The 22736-nt window shown below is 38.1% G+C and overlaps 1 protein-coding gene across 1 annotated transcript; it reads left to right on the forward strand.

Annotated features, from left to right (window-relative positions):
- Window positions 1-11955: 11955 nt before the first annotated feature.
- DYNLT3 (dynein light chain Tctex-type 3) lies at window positions 11956-21894 on the forward strand. Its single transcript, XM_033119745.1, has 5 exons — window positions 11956-12226; window positions 14403-14444; window positions 18935-19058; window positions 19730-19807; window positions 20087-21894. The coding sequence occupies exons 1-5, from the start codon at window positions 12197-12199 to the stop codon at window positions 20161-20163; spliced, it is 351 nt and encodes a 116-aa protein (XP_032975636.1). The 5' UTR covers window positions 11956-12196; the 3' UTR covers window positions 20164-21894.
- The last annotated feature ends 842 nt before the right edge of the window (window positions 21895-22736 follow it).

Genomic DNA, 22736 nt, shown 5'->3' on the forward strand with positions numbered 1-22736 from the left:
TTGACTGTAAAGAGGGTCATTAGCATATAAACTTGGACAATGAATGATTTCCTCTGATAAGGCTGCAGATTTTTGATGAGCAAAATAGCTAAACTTAATGAAGCATTTTATACTTGTAAATACCTTACTCCAGTCCTTCAAAATCATCAAGAAATGTCCTCATGAGACATGGTTTAGAAGAATCAGAGAAATTAAGAGCTGGGTGAGACTTAATGGGTCTCCTTGCACCTGTTCTTTCCCTGAATCAGTACAGAACTGATTCATACATTTATTATTTAAGCAGTTTATAGTTCCCTTCAGTGCAATAAAGCACTATAATAGACAACAGGGTCAGATCATAGCCCCTGAATCAAAAGGTCAGCATTTCTTTCCACTAAAAGACAGACACTAAATTAGAAACAGATTTTTTTTCTCTGTGATGGAAAGAAATACAGGCATACTTCAGACATATTGCGGGTTCAGTTCCAGACTTTTTGCTGGTGGAGGGTCTTGCCTTCAATTTGTAAAAAATGCATCATCTGTGAAGCACAATAAAGCAAAGCTCAATAAAATGAGGTGTGCCTGTATTCTGAGTCTTGAGATTTGTTTCAAGTTTGTAATTTGTGGCTGAGATGGGGAGTAGAATTTTTAGTTAAACCAATAGTTCAAAAACTACCACCTTCGCCAGAAATAGCAAGAGCAGGGGGACCAAAACACACAAAATAAATGAATCCTTCAAATGTCAGCCCCAAATATTCCTATTGTTATGTAATTGTGTGAACAAGCAGAGCATACCAGAGACATAAATGTAATTTCACCCTTAGCAACATGAACGAGTACAGGAAAAAGAGGGAAGGATATAAGATAGGTATCTCATAAAATCTATAAGCCTGGAGGAAAGGGATCAACCTATATAGAAAAGTCTTTTCCTTCTTCTGGTGCCTGCTTACTTTCCCCTAGCCAAAGTGCCAATCATAGTACAGTAAACCAGGCTTTGTACTCAGCTATCTCTTTTCACCTATACCCCCAGACCACCCTATATACCAAAAAGCAGGGGAAATACATGATGTCAAAATCATAGAATCTGATAAAAATGAAAAAAATAAAAAAACACTATCCCGTAGCTGTGACACCAATACAAAGCCTCTTGTTGTACTCCTAGTAATCCACCCCTTTCCTGGCTTCAATGCCCACAGCAGGATATGAAGGAGGCACTGAGTAGGAGAGGATTCCCCTTTCTCCTTAGATCTTGGCCTCAAAAATATTTTATTTTCAATCATCCAACTCTCTGACCCTTACTCTCTTTCTTCCTATCTCATATCTTCTAAAATCCTCACCACAATAATTCTCTGATCCCATTTAGACCTTGAATGCAATAACCCTATTGCTTTTTCACTACTCAACACTACTTAGCCGGCTTACCCAGTTTAGGATCCATGATTTACCAGCACAATCCCTCCCCTGAAAATGCCTTTAAATCCCATGATCCTCTCTTTCTTAGTTAAAGTCACTTGGGGAAATCCCAGCCCCAGTTAATCCTACTCTCCTGCACATGCTTTCAAGAGCTGATTGTGACGAGAGCCCACGGCCTCAATGATTGGTTTCACTTTGAAATTACATCCACAAAGACCAATTGAGCTGACTGAAGCCTTACCATATTTTCCTAATTAATTCCCTTCTTCACTCTCTGAGAAAACACATTGACCCTTCTCAACTAACTTCCAATTTCTAATCTAACTTCTAGTCTAATTTCCAAGTTCTCATCTAACTTCTTTACATCATTCAAAAATGATTGCTTAAACATTTCTTCAGAGGAGCCTTCCCTTATCACCTCATCTAAAATAGCCTCTCCCCAGTCATACTTTAATCCCTCACTTTGCTTAAGTCACCTTTGTAATACTGACAATTACCTGACACCACATACACACATATACATATACATATACACATACACATACAATACATATATATACATATATACATATTATATGTATATGTATAAAAATATACAGTATTTGCATATTGGCCGCCTTTCCCCACTAGCTCATAATTTCCATAGAGACAAGGAATTTTTCCCGTTCACCCTCATCTAACACAATATTGACATTTTGTGCAAAATAATTCTGTTGTGGGGGGTTGTCTTGTGCATTGTAGGATGTTTATCAGCATCTGTGGCCTGTACTCATCATATGAACCCACCCAAGTTGTGGCAATCAAAAACGATTCCAGACATTGCCAAATGTCCCCAGGGGCCAGGAGGGGGCAAAACTGCTCCTGACTGAGAACCACTGCTCTAACAGAATGCCTGGCACATAGTGTGTGCTAAGTAAACATTTGTTGAATAAATGAGTGAATGAATGACCAAATGTCATGAAGGTGGCCTGCGGGGTCTCTGGTCCCTCTCCCCACACAAGAACGCAGGATATGGTGAGACCAAAAAGGAACACCCACGGAGCCATAGATAGGGGAGTCATACCACTATAGTCTCGCTGGCGGCTGGGTTGGAGACACAGGAAGCAGGAGCCACACAATCCGCAATCCACACTCTGCTCTTGCTAGCCCCCATTTTTCTGGTAGCGTAGCCACGGCAGTTATATTAGTGGCCAATGGCTCACTGGTTACAGCTGACGGCCAACTAGCCACAGCTGATGGCCATCCAATCATAGTTGATGGCCAGTTACTACCTGAGCCAGCACCTTTCCACGTGAGGCCAAGAGCCTGGAAACTGCTCTCTGGGACTCTGTCCCCACACCAAACCATAGGCTACAAAAAGACCCAAGAAGTAATATAATTTATTGTTCTAACTTCCAGCAGAACTGTGTTTAAACCTTACCAGAAAAAAAAGTGCATTTACCTTGTTTTAATGACATCTAGAGGGGAAAAAATGGATTTTGCACCAAGGTTTTCTCAATTCTGACTGCATGTTATAATAATGTGGGGAAGCTTTTGCAAAACTACTGATGCTAGGTCCCTCTCCAGAACAACAAAATCAGTCTTGGGGGGTAGGCTCCAGTAGATTTTTATTTCTAATGAGGTAATATTGGTTAATAACATTATGTAAGTTTCAGGTGTAAAAAACATTATAATTCGATATCTGTATACACACATGCAAACTAAAACCACAATGAGATAGCATACGTGTGGGGACAGAGCCCCAGAGAGCAGTTTCCAGGCTCTTGGCCTCATGTGGAGGGGTGCTGGCTCGGGTAGTAGATGGCCATCAGCTGTAACCATTGAGCCATTAGCCACTAATATAACTGCGGCGGCTACGGAGGAGAGTCGAGGGAAGTCGAGGAGAGTGGAGGAGAGTTGAGGAGAGTCCGTCGGTTGGCTGGCAGCTAAGCGGACAGCAGGTTGCACGTCGTGTGAACCCAGCCTCCAGTGAGACTATAGAGGTATGACTCCCCTGCCTATGGCTCCGTGGGTGTTCCTTTTTGGCCTCGCCGTTTCCTGCCTTCTTATGTGGGGAGCGGGAGCAGAGACCCCGGAGGCCGCCCCGCATGACAATACGCAATTTAAAAAACCTCCCCCTGTGATTTTGATTTGCAGCCAGGATTCAAATCCTGTTGTTTTCAATCCTCTAAAGACTAATGCCATAGTATAGCAATCCTCATAGATAAGACATTTCTCCTCACATATCTACATTTTCAGTCAGTGCCTTTAAAATGGAAGAAAGTATATATCTCAGCATAGTAACTTTCTGCTCCATTTATATCTTCTATTCCCTGCCCCATTGTTGATCCATGCTCATCCCAATTAAGGCAATTTAAACATTAGCATTTTACTCTTGATCATTAGTTCTGGTAATTAGAAAAATTGCATCACTTTGCAATTTTCTTTTGTAGTAATGGTTTGAGTTATGGAAGAAAACTCATTCTGTCATTCTGGGAACAGATATTACAAAGGCCTTGAAATAGTAGTGTGAAAGTCTTGAGTTATACTAGAAAAAAAAAAGGATTATACAAACAGATGCCTGAAACAGAATGCATAGGGAAGCAGGGTTAGCATTACAAATTGGAGAGTTCCATCAATATTTACATAACATAGGATGGTCTACTAGTGAGAACATTAATAACTGTGATTTGAAGTGCCTTGTTCAACTACAGTAGTTTCTCCTTATCCATGGGGAATGCATTCCAAGACCCCCAGTGGATGCCTGAAACCACGAATAGTACCTATATATATGATATATATGTAGTATGTTTTTTCTATACATACATACTTATGATAAATTTTAATTTATAAATTAGACACAGAGATTAACAACCAGAATTAATAATAAAATAGACCAGTCATAAAAATTGTATTGTAATAAAAGTTATGTGAATGTGGTCTCTCTCTCTCTCTCTCTCTCTTTCACTCTCTGCCTTTCTACACACGTCAATTAGATAAAAATTTGTTCATCATATTGTTCAAATCTCCTGTATCCTTTCTGATGTATGTTTTTGCCAGCTTGTCATGTCATCTATTGAGAGAGTGGTATTGAAATTTCTCATATGATTATTAATTCATCTATTTTATCTTTTAATTCTATTAATTTTTACTTCGTATATTTTGAAGCAATTTAAGCACATACAAATATAAGACTGTTACGTCTGCCTTGTGAATTGACACTTTTATCATGAAATGTGTCTCCTTTCCTCTAGTAATGCTTTGTGCCTTAGAGCCTACTTTATCTGATACTTATATATATGCCAGCTTTGGGTAATGTTGCATGCTATATCTTCTTCATTCTTTTACTTTCAACTTTTCTGTATCTAATATTTTTTTTCCTTGCTAGTTTTTTAAAATTAAAATTTATTAGGGTGACAATGGTTAGTAAAATTGCATAGGTTTCAAGTGTACAATTCTGTAATACATCATCTACATATCACATTATGTGTTCACCACTCAGAGTCAGTTCTCCTTCCATCACCATATATTTGACCCTGTTTAACCTCTTCTAGAATCTTCCATACCTCTTACCCTCTGGTAACCACTAAACTGTTGTCTAAGTCTGTGAGTTTTTTTTTATTTATTTAAATTTATTGGGGTGACAATTGTTATCAAAATTACATAGATTTCAGGTGTGCAATTCTATATCACATCATCTATAAATTACATTGTGTGTTCACCACCCAGAGTCAGCTCTCCCCCCATCACCGTACACCTGATCCCCCTTACCCTCATCTCCCACCCCCAACCCCTTTACCCTCTGGTAACCGCTAAATTACGTTCCCCAGATTAATTTTCAAACCCCGTGGCCATCCTGTGGTCACCGACTGCCCTTCAATCCCTTCACCCGGTTTGTGAGTTTTTGTTTCCTCATTTGTTTGTCTTGTTTTTTTTCTTGTTTTCAGTTTTATATACCATATATCGGTGAAATCATATGGTTCTCGACTTTTTCTGTCTGACTTATTTCACTTAGCATAATAATCTCAAGATCCATCCACGTTGTCACAAATGACACTATTTCATCTTTTCTTATGGCAGAATAGTATTCCATTGTGTATCTGTACCACATCTTCTTTATCCAATCATCTATCAAAGGACACTTTGGTTTTTTCCATGTCTTGGCCACCATAAATAAAGCTGCAATGAACATCGGAGCACATATATCTTTACAGATAAATGTCTTCAGATATTTTTGGGTAGACACCCAGGAGACGGATTGCTGGGTTATATGGTAATCCTATTCTTAATTTTTTGAGGAATCTCCACTCTGCCTTCCATAGCGACTGCATCAGTCTGCATTCTTACCAACACTGTATGAGAGTTCCTTTTTCTCCACAGCCTCTCCAACACTTGTTATTATTTGTCTTGTTGATGATAGCCATTCTGACTGGGGTGAGGTGATATCTCATTATGGTTTTTATTTGCATTTCTCTGATGATTAGTGATAATGAGCATTTTTTCATATGTCTATTTGCCATTTGTATGTCCTCTTTGGAGAAATGTCTATTCAGGTCCTCTGACCATTTTTTAATTGGATTGTTTGTTTTTTTGTTGTTGAGTTGTATGAGTTCCTTATATATTTTAGATATTAGTCCCTTATTGGAGGTGTTGTTTACAAATATCTTCCCCCATTTAGTTGGTTGCCTCTTTATTTCTTAAAGTGTACTTCTGCTGGAGACTAATTTTCTCAGTTATTTACTTTAAATTTTTGTTATTTCATCTTCATTTTGAAGGCTATGTTTGTTGGGTATACGTTCTAATTTCACAGAATTTTCCTTCAGTATTTCAAAGGAGTAAAAACACATTGTCATTGAAGGCAAAAACATTATCTTTGGGTTTCCACTGTTTCTGTGTGGAGTCAGATGTCAGTCTTCTTGCTTGACTTTTGAAAGTAATTTGTCTTCTTTTGGGGGCGATGCTGCTTTATTTTTCTCTTTCCTTTGGTTTTGAGCCATTTTACTGTGATGTGACAAAATACAATTTTTATTTTATTCTTTCTGCTTGGGGAATCTTAGGGATTCTTAGATCTGTGGCTTGATACCTGTGCTAGGTGTTCTCTGCCTCTCCACATCCATGTTCTACCCCATTCTCTGCCTTGGGAAGCTGACCCAAGGATTAGATTATAGTAATAGATCCCATGCTCTCTGGTTTCCAGTTGGGTTCAACCAACTAGGAACATCAGTAGATCAGAAGGAGGGAGAAGAGGTCAGGGTAAATATGTAAATATGCCTCTGGTTCCCTTTGCAGAAGGCACCTTGGGTTTGATGTACCCCTCCACAAATGGTCACTGTTCCTCTCAAAGAGGTCTTCTCCACATGACTGCTTAAGCCTCTCTTTCCCCTCAAACTTCTGGGCCTAGAAGTAGTGACAACTCCTGTGTTGTTAATCCCAAATTCTTATAATATCACTCGTCATTCACCTGCCCACACCTTTGTAATTAGTCCTTTTGTAAATGAGCCCCTTCAATTTATGCCAATTTAAGTGTGCCATCTGCTTATCTTGGCAACCTGACTGATACAGTACTAGTACCAGAAGTAGCCTGTGATGGTTAATTTTGTGCCAACTTGGCTGGGTTGTGGTGCCCCAATATTTGGTCAAACATTATTTTGAATGTTTCTTTGAGGGTATTTTTAGATGAGATGTATATGTAAATCGGTGGACTTTGAGTAAAGCAGATTGCCCTCCATAATGCGGGTGGAGGGTAATCTAATCAGTTGAAAGCCTGACTAGAACAAAAGACTGACTGACCTCCCTCAAGCAAAAGGGAATTCTACAGTAGATGGCCTGCTGACTTCATGTGCAACATGGGCTCTTCCTGGTTCTACTGCAGACTACATTTAGACTTGAACTGCATCTTTCCTAAGTCTTCAGCCTCCTGGCATTCCCCATCAGATTCTTGGCTCACTAAGCCTGTACAATTGTGTGAGCCAATTCCTTAAGGTAAATCCATATATCTATATATCTATATATATCTATATCTATCTATCTATCTATCTATCTATCTATATCTATCATCTATCTATCTATTTATTTATCTATATTGCCTACTGGTTCTGTTTCTTTTCTTTTTTTAATTTATTGGGGTGACATTTGTTAGTAAAATTACATAGATTTCAGGTGTACAATTCTGCATTACATCATCTGTAAATCCCATTGTGTGTTCACCACCCAGAGTCAGTTCTCCTTCCATCACCATATATTTGATCCCCCTTACCCTCATCTCCCACCCCCCACCCCCCTTACCCTCTGGTAACCACTAAACTATTGTCTGTGTCTATGAGTTCTTGTTTCTCATTTGTTTGTCTTGTTCTTTTGTTGTTTTTGGTTTATATACCACATATCGGTGAAATCATACGGTTCTCTGCTTTTTCTGTCTGACTTATTTCACTTAGCGTTATACTCTCAAGATCCATCCATGTCGTCACAAATGTTCCTATATCATCTTTTCTTACTGCCGAATAGTATTCCATTGTGTATATATACCACAACTTCTTTATCCATTCATCTATCGAAGGACATTTTGGTTGTTTCATGTCTTGGCCACCGTAAACAAAGCTGCAATGAACTTTGGAGCACACGGGTCTTTATGCATAAATGTTTTCAGATTTTTTGGGTAGATACCCAGGAGAGGGATTGCTGGGTCATATGGTAATTCTATTCGTAATTTTTTAAGGAACATCCACACTGCCTTCCATAACGGCTGCACCAGTCTACATTCCCACCAACAGTGTCTGAGGGTTCCTTTTTCTCCACAGCCTCTCCAACATTTGTTACTATTTGTCTTGTTGATGATAGCCATTCTGACTGGGGTGAGGTGATATCTCATTGGGGTTTTTATTTGCATTTCTCTGATGATTAGTGATGTTGAGCATTTTTTCATATGTCTATTGGCCATTTATATGTCCTCTTTGGAGAAATGTTTCTTCAGGTCCTCTGCCCATTTTTCAATTGGGTTGTTTTTTTTTGTTGTTGTTGAGTTGCATGAGTTCCTTGTATATTTTGGATATTAGCCCCTTATCGGAGGCACTGTTTGCAAAAATCTTCTCCCATTTGGTTGGTTGCCTCTTTATTTTGTCGAAGGTTCCTTTTGCTGTGCAGAAGCTTTTAAGTTTCATATAGTCTCATTCATTTATTTTAGCTTTTACTTCCCTTGCCTTTAGAGTCAAATTCATAAAATGCTCTTTGAACCCAAGGTCCATAAGTTTAGTACCTATGTTTTCTTCTATGCAGTTTATTGTGTCAGGTCTTGTGCTTAAGTCTTTGATCCATTTTGAATTAATTTTGGTACATGGTGACAGATAGCAGTCCAGTTTCATTCTTTTGCACATGGCTATCCAATTCTGCCAGCACCATTTATTGAAGAGGCTGTCTTTTCTCTGTTGTATGTTTTTTGCTTCTTTGTCAAAAATTATCTGTCCATATTTATGTGGTTTTATTTCTGGGTTCTCAATTCTATTCCATTGGTCTATGTGTCTGTTTTTCTGCCAAGACCATGCTGTTTTGATTATTGTAGCCCTGTAGTACGAGCTAAAGTCAGGGAGTGTGATACCTCCAGTATTGTTCTTTTTTCTTAAGATTGCTTTGGCTATTCGGGGTCTTTTGTGGTTCCAAACAAATCTGATGATTTTTTGTTCTATTTCTTTAAAAAAATGCCATTGGCGTTTTGATGGGGATTGCATTAGATCTGTGTATTGCTTTGGGTAATATGGCCATTTTAACTATGTTGATTCTTCCAATCCATGAGCACGGAATGTCTTTCCATCTCTTTGTGTCTTCTTCAATTTCTTTTAAAAATGTCTTATAGTTTTCAGCATATTGGTCTTTCTGGTTCTGTTTCTTTGAAGCACCTTGACTAATACAGGATGTTAGGAAGTAAACCCTGAGGAAGTAGATCTTCAAATGTAACTCTTGTTCCTATACTCAAGGAGCACAAGGATAATCTTCTTGCTGAGAAGCAATGGGGCATGAGTAATTCATGGTGTGAAGTGACATCATGATTACTTACATTGTCACCAGAGGATGAAATGCAAGTAAGATCAAGTGGCTGTAGCACTTAGTTTCGATGGCAACAAAAGTGCTAATAAAGATTGTAGAGTCATCTGGCATCTTATAATAACTTTAAAAAGCACAGTTAGAAAAAATGTACATAAATTAAGAGCTTTGACTATAAGAACATGCATTAAAAAATTAGAAGGCCTCCATGGTGGGTTTGAAGGAATCTCTCAACCTCCAAAATTGTATAACATGACATTGATCCATCATCGCATTGGTGATGTTACATTGCCAATCACAGGGCCCATATAAATGTAACAGATGATCAGTTTAAAACATGCTTCTTGAGATTTAGAGGCAAACCATCAGTACTGTGTCATTCTAATGTAAGAACAAGTTGGTCATATAACTACTTGAAATAAAAAACATTAGCCATGATCCTTTATATAAGAGAGTGAAAGGCAAGTAAGGATCAAGTAACAAAAAAGAGCTATAAAAGTTCCTGCCTCTGTAACTGGTCAAGAGGGTGAATGTTCAGGGGCAAAAGAAGTATACTGTATCATGTCTCTGAACTATTCCTTGTGGATCTTCCATACCCACCTCCCAAATACACATCATTGTAAATAAATCCTTGATGAATTATTACATTTGTAGTGTTCTGTCTGCTTCCTGTAGAGACTATGATTAATAAAGTTCTTTTCATGATTTTTTGAAGATCTTCAGCTATTATTTCATCAAATATTGCTTCTGTCCATTGTCTCTCATCTCCTTCTGGAACTCCAATTATGTATGTTAGACATTCTCATGGTACTCCTTGTGTCCCTATGCTTTCTCACATGTTTTACATTCATTTATGCCTCATTATGAATATTTCCTTATGGCCTATTTTCAAAATTTCACTAATTAACTCTTCAGCTTTGCCTAAACTATTAGGTTGGTGCAAACGTAATTGCGGTTTTTGCAATTATTTTTAACCTTTTAAACCGCAATTACATTTGCAGCAACCTAATACTATGGAACCCATCCTTTAAGTTTTTAATTTTGGTTACACTATTTCCCACTTTTTTTTTTCAAAGGAGGGCGCAGCTCACAGTGACCCATGTGGGGATTGAATTGGCAACCTTGGTGCTACCAGCACCACGCTCTAATCAACTGAGCTAACCAGTCACCCCTATTTCCCACTTCTAGAAATTCCATTTGGATACTTTTTATAGCTTCCAGTTCTTTCCAGTTCTCAATGTTGTCTCCTTAAATACATTAAGCACAGTTATTTTAAAGTCTATTTCTCAGAATTCCACCATCTAGATCGCTGGTTAAGCTGTTTTCAGTATCTGTGGATTATGATAATGTTGTTTTTTCTTTTTATGCATCTAGTTATATTTTATTGTGCACCTGATGATGTATGCGAACAATTGTATATCTACTTTGAGGCCTAGCATGATGTTTTCCTCCTCCAGAAAGAATTTACATTTGCCTCTGAAAGATGGCTAGAGGAATTAGCAATGCTACCCTTTTTCCCTGAAAAGAAAACCTAGCTGGACAATCAGCTCTAATGTGTCTTTTGGAGCAAAAGTTAATATAAGACCCGGTCTTATTTTACTATAAGATCGGGTCTTAATATAGTATAATATAATATAATATAATATAATATAATACCGGGTCTTATATAAGATATCATATTAATTTTTATATATTAATTTTATATTAATTTTTGCTCCAAAAGATGCATTCGAGCTGATTGTCCGGCTAGGTCTTATTTTCAGGGAAACACGGTAGATCGCCTTACTTCAATTTCAAGGATTGAAGTGATTTAAAATTGAGCTTCTGTCCCAGTAAGGTCAATCTTTGTTGTTTTACACCCTTACCATGGAGGGGTGTGGTCCTTGGAGTCTTAACAGAGTATGATTCTGACTGGAGATCTCTTCTTTTTTATTCCTTGGCCCACCAGCAAAAGCCTTTGAATTTTCTCACAACCAGGTGAAAAGTTGTCCCAAATGCCCTGCTCCTTCTAAGTTTCATTCTTCTCCTTAAATTTGCATCTTGAAAAATAGGATGATGGTAACAGAACCAAACCTGCTGGGTAGTTGTGGATTTAAAGGAGGAAATCCTTGGGATCATCTGGAACTTACTATTTTTAAATAAATGTAACCATTGTTCGGCTAAAAATTATAATTTTAGGGTATTTTTAACTTCTCTCCTATACAATATTTCTTTTTAGATAGTCATTGAGGAGGAGGGGAGTAGAAGCATCTACTTTAGGAGTTATATATAAGGCATCTCATTTGATCCTTACAACCAACCATGAAACAGGTATAATTTTAAGTTTTCATGTGAGAAAACTGAGGCTGTGGGAGGTTAATTTTTCCAAGTAACACAGCTAGTAAGTGGACAAATCAAAGTAGCTTGTTCACCACTGCATTAACTACACTTATTTGCTGGATGATGATGAACAAAGATGTGCAAATAACCACAGAACCGAGCACTCAACCAATCACGTGGAGTTTGACTGACACCAGGTCACCCCATCTGATCTACACTGGCACAATTCACAGCTTTTTAACACCCATCCCTTGTTTTCAGAAAGGTCGGAGGCAGCGGGGAGAGGCCTCCCACCGTCCGGAACCCTGCCGCTGTCCCAGGAAGGCCGCGTCGTCGCTGCGACACAAAGGCGAGTCCTGCGTGGGTACCGCCCCAGGACATAAACAGGGGCGAGTTCTCCCCGGAGGCCAGTGCGCGGCCGCGGAGCTCGACCCGCCCATCGCTCCGCCCCCCCGGGAGAGTCGGCGCCACCATGGAGGAGTACCATCGCCACTGCGACGAGGTACCGCCCCTCAGCCGCCTCCCAGAGACCCCCGCCCCCCAGCCCCCCCCACCTCGCCGCAGGGTCTCGGCTAGCTGGTCTCCAGGCGCCAGGCAGCCCTGATAATCGGGGTACAGCGTCCTCTGAGCTTGGGTCCTTTGCTCCGGGCCGGGGATCCGCCCCGCCCGTCTCCCACCCCAAAGATCGGAGGGTGGGCTGAGAATCCGGGGTGGGGGCGCAGGGATGGCTGGGAGCGCCTGGGGCCGCAGTGGGGTGGGGGCCGAAGGGGTGGAAGGCCTGACTTGGATGCATGGGGTGTGGCTGGGGTGGTGGGTGCCGCCCGCCTGCAGGGCAGGCCTTGGAAACCAGTTTTCCCAGCTGTTTCCTTCATCCCTTGGTGTCCCCAAAGCAGGTGTGGCCTCCCTGCGTGCGAGGCCTTGATGGCAGAGCAGCGTCAGCTCCCTGACACTCTTTGCTTGGTTTGGTCGAAAGGAGGTGCTTTATGGATTATGTACCCTTGCTTACTGACTCAGGCTTCCCACATCCTTACCAGAACCCCATGATGTCAGTTATCTTACTGTTACTGATGGGGACTCTGACTTTCATGGTGGCTAAGTGACTTGCCCAAAGTTTAAAAGACCAGGAATGGCAGATGCTCCATTTGAACCCAGGCCTCTGACTGCACCACTACCACTCTGGCTTCACATGAACCAGTAGGAAGATGAGGCCTATTGGATCCCAGCATATCCTGTGACAGGCCTGCAAAGGCAGAATAGACAAAGACGTTTTCTGTCCAGTGGTAGCCACAGGTGAATGGTGTGGTGAAAAAAAGTAGGCACGTGGTGGAGGCACAGCAGAAAATGATATATTATTAGCCTGGAAGAACGGGGTTTCTGGTCCACCCATCTTGAAGATGTGGGCTTCTGCAGAAGGTAAAACCACATTTAAATGAATCAGTTCTGGGATGCAGGTAGCATACATACTTACAAGTTAGTGGTATTCTTATTTTAGAAATTGAGCCACGAGCAATTTCACCCTCAGGCATATCCCCCAGCAAGTGCTAGTCTCCTGACTCCGAAGAGGGTTCTGTATGGCAGTACTTCCCAAATAGTATATTTAAAAAGAAATAAAATTACATGTGTTACCATAGCCACCCAGTACATCCTGATTATTTGTGACCTTCCAAATCAAAGTGAAATGGACATACTTTAATTTGTAGACCACTTTTGAAAATAGATGAGGACCTTAATGTAAGGTAAAATGATCATTTTAATAAGGTCAAAATGTGAGAACTGTTTTCATAATATTTCTAATTATTCAGAGTATTTTTATTCCTTTGTTGCTGGGGAATTCTGTGGCGTAATTAAGTTGAAAATGTTTTACATTGATATTTAAGACAATACTTATTTTCAGAATTTACTTGTTTTTTGAACTAATTTTAAGTTGTATAGTGGGATTTACAAAAATGATGTCATAAAGCACCTGAAAATGTCTCCATGGAAACAAATCATGTATTACCTGAAGAATTTTGGTATAGATTTCAATCTTATCACATAGCCTAGTTCTCTACTCTAGAACACTTACATGTCATTAATAGTCGCTTTTAACTCAGCAGTCTATCAAGTCACTCCAAAGGAAAGACTAAGTTGCCAGACGTATTATATAGTATTAAGGTGATATTAATTTAGAATGATCAAGTATTTTCATAATCTTTTATTCAGGGAAGCTACATTTTTACCTAGCATGAGTTAAAAACAAAATTGAATTAATCTATTAAGCATTCTGTTCTCATGAACCATATCCTTCTCACTTCACTGTAGCCATCTCCTATATACTGATAACACATCTTTATACTCACCTTCTGCTGTTTCCTGGGCTTTACAATGCAATGATTCTCAATCTAGGGCATTCATCAAAATCACCAGTAAAGCACTTAAAAAAAAAAAAAGGGTTGCACAGGCTCTGCCCTAGACCGAATGAATCAAAATCTACAGGGAGGTAAGTGGGGAAAACATTCTGTAATTTTAAGTGTTCGAGGTAGGATTAGCAGCCTCAGTAGACCTGATGTCCCCTATCACTATGGTCTCCTGTCACTAATACCTGTCTAGGCCAGCCTAGGGGATTCTCTGTATCATCATGACTACAAATAAAAGGAAGTCTGTTGAAAGCAGCTTTATCTTTTGTTTTCGCCCTTTAGGTTCGCTTCAATGCGGAAGAAGCCCACAATATTGTTAAAGAGGTGAGTTAGACATATTGTTCATTTTGAAGCTGCTGCATTGATTGCAGGTTTTTTAAATTTTTTTATTCATTGGGGTGACAATTGTTAGTAAAATTACATAGATTTCAGGTGTACAATTCTGTATTACATCATCTATATATCACATTCTGTGTTCACCACCCAGAGTCAGTTCTCCTTCCATCACCACATATTTGATCCCCCTTACCCTCATCTCCAACCCCCACCCCCCTTACCCTCTGGTAACCACTAAACTATTGTCTGTGTCTATGAGTTTTTGTTAAGAACACTTTTAATAGTCCTGAATCATGTTTAACTGCGCCAAATTCTAGAAAATAATGAGCTGGCCCTACCTGTCTTTAGTCTGGGCTGGATTGGCTTGCCCTGTGGGCATTAGCAACTTGTCAGTCTGTCCTGAGACAGTGCCTCACCTTCCTGAATGTTCTGGGTCACAAGCTCACCCAGAACTCAATCAGGGCTAGCCTTGTACAACTAGGATCAGCTTGAGGCCTAGAGAGGCACCTGAAAATCCTGCCATGTTTTAATAGTTCACAATTATGTATTAGAACTATGTAGCCCAGGAATATTTTTTAAAACACAATGCAAATGTTTTTAATACCTTGACAATACAAAAGCACAAATGAAGGTAATTGGGAGGTGGAAGAGGGGATGGTGGTCATGGGAAGGGCAGGAGTGATAACAACCTCATTTTTCAAAGTGGAAAGTCAAGAGGGACTGTCCTTGGTTGATGGAACATGAAGAAAAGGATGCTGGAGTATTTGAGGAGCCTTTTAATAGTATCTTCTTTACTCACATTCTGAGCCAAATGCAAAGACAAGAGTCACTAGACAGAGAATAAAATAGCACCTTTGTTATTGGTAAACACTGGGTTAGAGATTGGAGTTTGTTTTGCTAACTCCTTGCCTGTTCAGTTCAGACATTGGAAGAGGCATCCATGGGAAAGACTGAGTCAGCAAAGACACACATAGCCAGGCTGATGCTTTTCCTTGGTCTGGGTAGAGAGGGAAGGAGAAATCAAATACCCATATCCAAGGCATTTGGGAGATTGGCTCTCCCAAACGAGAATGGTGGAACAACTGTTGTCACTCACCAACCAGGTAACTCACTCCACCTCCATGAGGAGGAATCATAACAGGTGGGACAAGAGGCCAGGAATGTTAAGGAAAAATCCTCTGTGTGGAAGGAAATGCCAGGTGTGGAAGAGAAACGTGCTCCTAATGGGACAAATATATTCAAGTAAAAATAGCAAATTCAATATATTGAAGGAAAGGGGGAAGAAGGTGGCAGGTGGTCTGAGGGAACTGAATTTTCATCTCAGCAAGAGCTCTAGGGATGTTGTCTATAATTCGTAAATCAAGAAATAGTGATAAAACACTATTTGGAGATACTTAAGTAACCCTTAGCAGAAATGAAAACAGTTGTACACTGAAGTTGTTTCCTCTAGGGAGTGGGGCTGGGGATGGGAAAGGGCGAGGAGGGGATTCTTGCTTTTCATTGTAAGTTCTTCTCTTTCCATTGGATTTTTTAAATGATGTACATGTGTTACTTTGATGTTTTATTAAATTAAAAGAACCATGCTTCTTAAACTGGGATACGCATACTTGGTGGTGGCTACATGGGGCTAGGAGCCACTGGGAGCGTTTTAGAGCATCAGTTTTACTTAAATACTTGCAAGAGGGTGCTAAGTAATACAAGTAATTTCACTGAAAATATTTTTACATAAAAACAAACTCTGACACATTATGGAGTCAAAAGCAGGCTTCACTTGAAGTTTTTATATAAAATATGAGACTTCAAAGAAATCTCAGGTTTGCTACATGTGACTTTCAGCTCCACGTCTACTCTCTTCCCTCCTCCTATTTTCCCATAAGCCAACTCTTTGCTGATGAGGCATCAGAAAGGAGGGAGGAAGAGAGGAAGAGAGGGGGAGCAAGAGGGGGGAGAGAGAGAGAGAACTATTTTAAACATTTTGGCACTTCCTAGATGATTATAGAGTTTCAGTAGGTATTTCTGTTTTCCTTATCTCTTGCTGATCTCCTTATTTTCTTTCCTTACATTTCTTGCTCGAGCCCCTATGCTAATATTTCTCCCTTTGAAGTCTTACAGCCACTCACTTATCAGTGATATGCATATATTTTATTTATTGTGAGTAACAGAATTTGCCCCCAAATTCTCAAAGAAAAGTGATACAAATGGAATTAACGTGGAACTTAGTCTAAAGTAGTATTGATTTCGGATGCCCAAAGAGTCTATCAAAGCCAATATTACTTCAACAACAAACATTTACCGAGTGTCTGCTATGTGCCCATGGCCTGAATTTGGCTCTGGGAATACAGACAGATTAAGGACCTCATTATCTAGTGGGCCTAGTGGTTACTGCTAAAATTAAGAAGGCTGAATGTTAATTAATAGTAATTATCAGGGCTGTTTACAGTGTGATCCACAGCCCCTTGATGTTTTCTGTCATTTAGATAACCCCAAAGAAAATGGAGTGCTCTTAGTTTCCCATTAAGTAAAGGCAGTGTAGGGAGAGGAGGAGGTTTACCCAAAGGTCACGAGCTTGGGGATGGTAAAGCCAGAATTAAAACCCTGTTGCCCTGACCGTTGGGCCATTGGCCCTCGTAACTGTCATGTTATTGAACATTCTAGGAGAATAATTCAAGTGTTGCTCCTTTCTTCAACCCCTCTAAATTTAACTTTTCCTTTTACATTTCATCACTAGTGAAGATTTTATACTATCCAGCTTAACATTCTGTATTAATTAGTGCCTTTCTGAATTTTTACTATAATTGTAGCAAATGAAAGCTGCAATTTAGAGGGAGATTAAGGTGGATTCTATACATAAATGAGTGCTTTATTATCCAGACTCTATCACTTGAATATAAAATAATAGCAAAATAAGTCAGAGAAAGGCAAACACTGTATGCTCTCACTTATACGTGGAATCTGAAAAAGCCAAACTCATAGAAACAGAGTGTAATGGTCATTGTCAAGAGCTGGGAGGTAGGGGGTGGGAAATGGGGAGGTGTTAGTCACGGGGTACAAACTTCCAGTTATAAGATGAATAAGCTCTGGGGGTAAAACGTACAGCATAGTGACTACAGTTAACAATACTGTATTGTATACTTAAAAGTTGCTGAGAGGCGATCTTAAATGTTTCACCCCATATGCAAAAAAATAGTAACTGTGTTAAAAGATGGATTTGTTAATTAGCCTCATCATGGTAATTATTTCACAATCTATATGTGTATTAAATCATCATGTTGTACACCTTAAACTTACATGATGTTATATGTCAATTCCATCTCAATAGAACTGGAAAAATAAAATAAGCAGCAATAATGATAATGATGAGGATGATAATATCTGACATTATTTACGTGTTTACTCTGTGGCAGTCACTGTGTTTGAGCACATAGTGTTCATGATGTCATTCCATCTTCACGACAACCTGAATAGATCAGGCTGTTATCTCTACTTTAAGGATTAGGAAACTAGGGGTTTCAAGAGGTTAAATCACCTGCAAAATATCACACAGCAAGTAGGTGGCAGCAGTGACATTAAAAACCTAAGATCGTGATACTCTCACTCACGTCTCAAAAGTGGATGCAAGTAAGCACTGTGGAAAATTATTTAACGTTCCCTTTCCTGGGCACCTGAAAGTATCGCTTGTTGATGATTTACTTTTAGTGTTAGCTGTGCTAGTTTTATAGCTAAGCAATTACATAATATGAAGGAGAATGTAATTATTATACATGAGAATTAATTTTTTTATGAGTTTTTTTGAGCCAAATTGAGGACATACGCTGGGGAAGAAGATCTGAAATGCTGAGAATTAAATTTTTAAATTGGTCTCATCCTTTCTTTTTAGCATCTAAAACCTACCGTGTTTCCCCGAAAATAAGACCTAGTTGGATAATCAGCTCTAATGCATCTTTTGGAGCAAAAATTAATATAAGACCCAGTCTTATTTTATTATAAGACTGGGTCTTATATAATATAATTATAATATAATATAATTCCAGGTCTTATATTAATTTTTTGCTCCAAAAGATGCATTAGAGCTGATTGTCCGGCTAGGTCTTATTTTCGGGGAAACACAGTAGTTCAAATCCCACCTGTTTCAAAGCCATTCTTTAACCTTTTAAAATCTCCACCCCTCATAATCTTTTTATGACATAACTTACCACCTTTGAGTAGTTTTCCCTGTGTTACAGTTATTTTATTAGCTTCCTGCTAGGTTATGTCCTTTACATATTTATCTTTGTGTAGCCCATAGTATCCCGTAGAGTGAGATAATGCATGCAGAAATGCTTTGAAAATTCTTAAACAATTAGGGACAGTGCATAATGAGTATTTACCAGATGCATATTTTCTAAGACGCTTTATTAGGTTATAAATTATTCAGTGTTTTGAATAAATTTTTGCTGCAATTTGTGTATAATTTGTTTAACTGTCCTCTGCCCTTTCAGTGTATAGATGGGGTTTTGGGTGGTGAAGATTATGATCAGGACAACATCAACCAGTGGACCGCAAGCATAGTGGAACAATCTTTAGCACATTTGGTTAAGCTGGGAAAAGCTTATAAATATATTGGTAAGTATTGGTGTCCTTCTTCACAAGTTTACTCCCCTTTGTCCTTGTGGTTTTCTCTGAATTTGGAGAATATAAATGGATGATAGACACTCAACTTGGTACTAATAGGGTATGAAGGACTTCTGAATTATTCATCAAAAGATAATATATGATAATACCTAAAAGATGGAGATCTTTTGCTACTTGAAAGCAGTTTGAGCTCCTGCCAACCATGTACTTCTCCTTGATAACGTCACCTTTAACACTTGCATCAGTTATCTCTGTCCACTGAAATCTACTGAACTCTACTGTCTTCCTTTCAGTAGCCCCATGCCTCCTTACATGTAGGACTGTGACGTGCCACACAATAATTGTTTGTAAAGTGGAATATTTTCTTTGTTTCGGTACCTGAATTATGCCCATGAGGCAAGGCCCATACCTTGGCCCAGAATTTACCTGCACTACAATCACCAGTGGTTATGGCAATGGGCAACAAACAGACTGGATCCAGTGGGGACAAAATCATGGTAATAAATAATGAAGATAAGAGGCGTATTTTTTTTCAATCCATTTCCTGAATGCTTTCTTTTCTGTTACTTTTACACCTTGTAAAGCTCTGAACTCAAACACTTAGATCTTGGATATCTTTTCCTTTGTTTGTAAGTGTCCTCGCTCTGTGATTTTATTTTTAGTGACCTGTGCCGTGGTCCAGAGAAGTGCATATGGCTTTCACACAGCCAGCTCATGCTTTTGGGATGTCACATCTGATGGTAAGAGACCTTAAGCTGATTCAAACAAAATCCAACTTCTAACAAAGTCAAACAGTGTACTTTTTATCAAATGCTTATTTATCTCTAATTAAATTCTGAAAAGACTTTATCCACAGAATTGCTTTGTACTTAGTAACTAACAAGTATTCTTTCAGACAAATGTAAAATGTGAAGATTTAAGAGATTGCAGAAAACAAGATATTAAAACCTATGAAAAATGTACATATATTCTCTGGTAATTTCAATGTTTTGCTGGTCCTTTTTTGTGTGTGTTTTCAGGAACCTGTACCGTAAGATGGGAGAACCGAACCATGAACTGTATTGTCAATGTTTTTGCCATTGCTATTGTCCTGTGACAGACTAAAAATGTTTTGGCTTTGAATTTGTCAGTGTATCCTTTCTAAAAAGAATAACAGTTACTTATTAATGTGCTAGATGACACATGTGCAATATGCTTCAAAGCTATCTACAAAAACTGAATATTATAAGCAAGCAATCTCATTGTAAATTGGCAGATTATCTCATATTCTGTACAGAATCGTTTAAATAGGAAAAAATTATTGTCAACAAGAAACAAATGCAGAAAAATGGCATGACATGAAAATACAATCTTACACGTATATTTATACCACCTTTTCACTTATCATTATGTACCTAAGGAGATGGGGAAATCTATTCAGATAATAAAATTCTCTTTCAGCTTCAGAGAAGTTAACAGGGATAAATATCTGAACAAAAACAGCTGCAAGGATAAATCTGGAGAAAATAATAATTAGCTAATACTTCTTAGCTTTTTTATTTCTTCTTTTCAGTTGTACGTATGACTTACTGAAAAGTAAATTGTTCTTTTTTCTATCAACTAATGTTACAGTAGCAACTACTATTAACTTGTTTACCTTTTCTGAGAACTGTTAAAACAGTTTTTAAATTTTCAAATTGTTGGATTTACATTTGAGGGCGAATTAAATCTGGTAACCTGAATTCTCTAGTTAAACAAAATGAGTTACCATATATGATGAAAAGTATATGACTAACAGCTGCCTTACAATTCACACATTTCACATGTAACATGTATTGAATGCCTGTTATGAGAATATTTCTCGTAGTCATTATAGTTGACTGGTAGTTCAAATTCTAAGTTTCTTTTGGCACCTGTTCAATTAGACATCTAACATTTATGTTTGGGAAGGAAAAAAAAGTGTTGTTTTACAAGAGAGGAAAAAAGTGAATCTGGTTATCCATGTAGAAGTAAGCAAAATGAAAAGCACATTGCTGACAGAGAATCATAGATGTAATTTTAAGAATTGCTCCTAGCAAGTAAAAAAAAAAATGCATTAAAATATGCAACTCTTACTTAAAAGGCCTTATTAGTAGTCTAACTGTACAAGTAGTAAATCTTGTTACCACTACATTTGTAAATAATTTTAAATACTTATTATATGGGGTTCAAATTAAATGGAATAAAGTATAAATTAAAAGTATACAATCATTAGCAGGTTATTGAAAATCTCAGGGCTTATGAAATGTCATTAAATTTATTAAGAAAGTGCAAGATGAAAAATTAGGGTACACAGCTGGCCACCTAATGTGAAGTCAATCTGCTATGTAACCTTGAAAACAAAATCAAGTTTGTGTATTACCACTAACACTAATACATTTAGGGAGTGGAACCATGATTCATTGAATTTTGGGGGGAAAGGATAGCTTAGTATTAATGTTGATAATATTAAGATAGTATTCTTGTAGGAATACTATGTGCATGTTTGATATATTGCTGTGTAACAATAATTCTTCAATGTTTAAGAATATTAAGAAAATACAAGTGTAGAGTTTAATGTAGTGATCTACATTTTTGGAACGTCGAAAATTCTCATAGTCATTAATTACCTTTGTGTTACTTTACGCTGCTGGCTTTAGTGCCCTTGAAGATTATAATAGTGACCAAAATATCTGTGCAATTAAGACTCATTTTGATTATTGTTATTGAAACCTGATCTTAAAAGAATAATAATCAAAAATACCTCGTGAACTCGCTGTCTGCTCTGTTTCTAGCTAAAATATAATAAAGATTATCTTCCTGTGCTGTACTTTTGCTTCTGGATGATCATTGAATTGTTAAAGAAATGGCATTGTGCTTACTCTAAGAAACTCTAAATAGGAATGAGGAAGAGAAATGCATGTCGGACTACATAGATATATTGTACAGAATAAATACCATTAAAATAGCAACCCAAACCCAGCATTCACCATTAAAACATAATTAATAGATACTGTTTTATGCCCTTTATTTTACGATTTTAACACAAAACTTCATTTAAAAGAAAGTCAGGGTAAAACATACTATGTAACTATTCATTAGCTTTTAATGACTATTTTTGGCAAGGAATTTTGTCCTGTTTGTCAACTTGCAATTGAATTGTTGCATTTTTTTAAATTAATGACTTCAAGTATGAAAAATTAGGGTATTCAAATGTAAGTACTAACTCGGATTTTTGTAAAGCTGTAATTTTATGTTTGTATAGTACCAATATGCTGCCGTAAATGATGGCAACATCTCATTACAGTTTCTCTAGTAAAAAGTACTTTTTTGCTCTTCTCTCCCAGTTGGGTGTTATCTAATTATGTATGAGTCACTGAGAGCATTTTCACCACCTGCATTTATTATCCATTTTTAAAAGTAATCTTACAATGCTGGAGATTATATTGTCAAAGTTTGAGTTAAAAAACCTTGTCTATCCTTGATAACAGCTCTTTGAAAATGGGAGAAAAATCTGTGACTTTATGGCAAAGAAACTAGGTCTTATAGCAGACACCAAAGAAAAGTGGCTTAAGAGGCTTATAGTTTCAATGTCAAGTAACTCAGTAAACTTGACCGTTGTGTGTTTATTAAAAGTACCCTATAAAAGGATCTTAAGCATTCAGCCCTGCC

The sequence above is a fragment of the Rhinolophus ferrumequinum genome, chromosome X, assembly GCF_004115265.2.
Source record: "Rhinolophus ferrumequinum isolate MPI-CBG mRhiFer1 chromosome X, mRhiFer1_v1.p, whole genome shotgun sequence".
In the NCBI taxonomy this organism is placed as follows: domain Eukaryota; kingdom Metazoa; phylum Chordata; class Mammalia; order Chiroptera; family Rhinolophidae; genus Rhinolophus; species Rhinolophus ferrumequinum.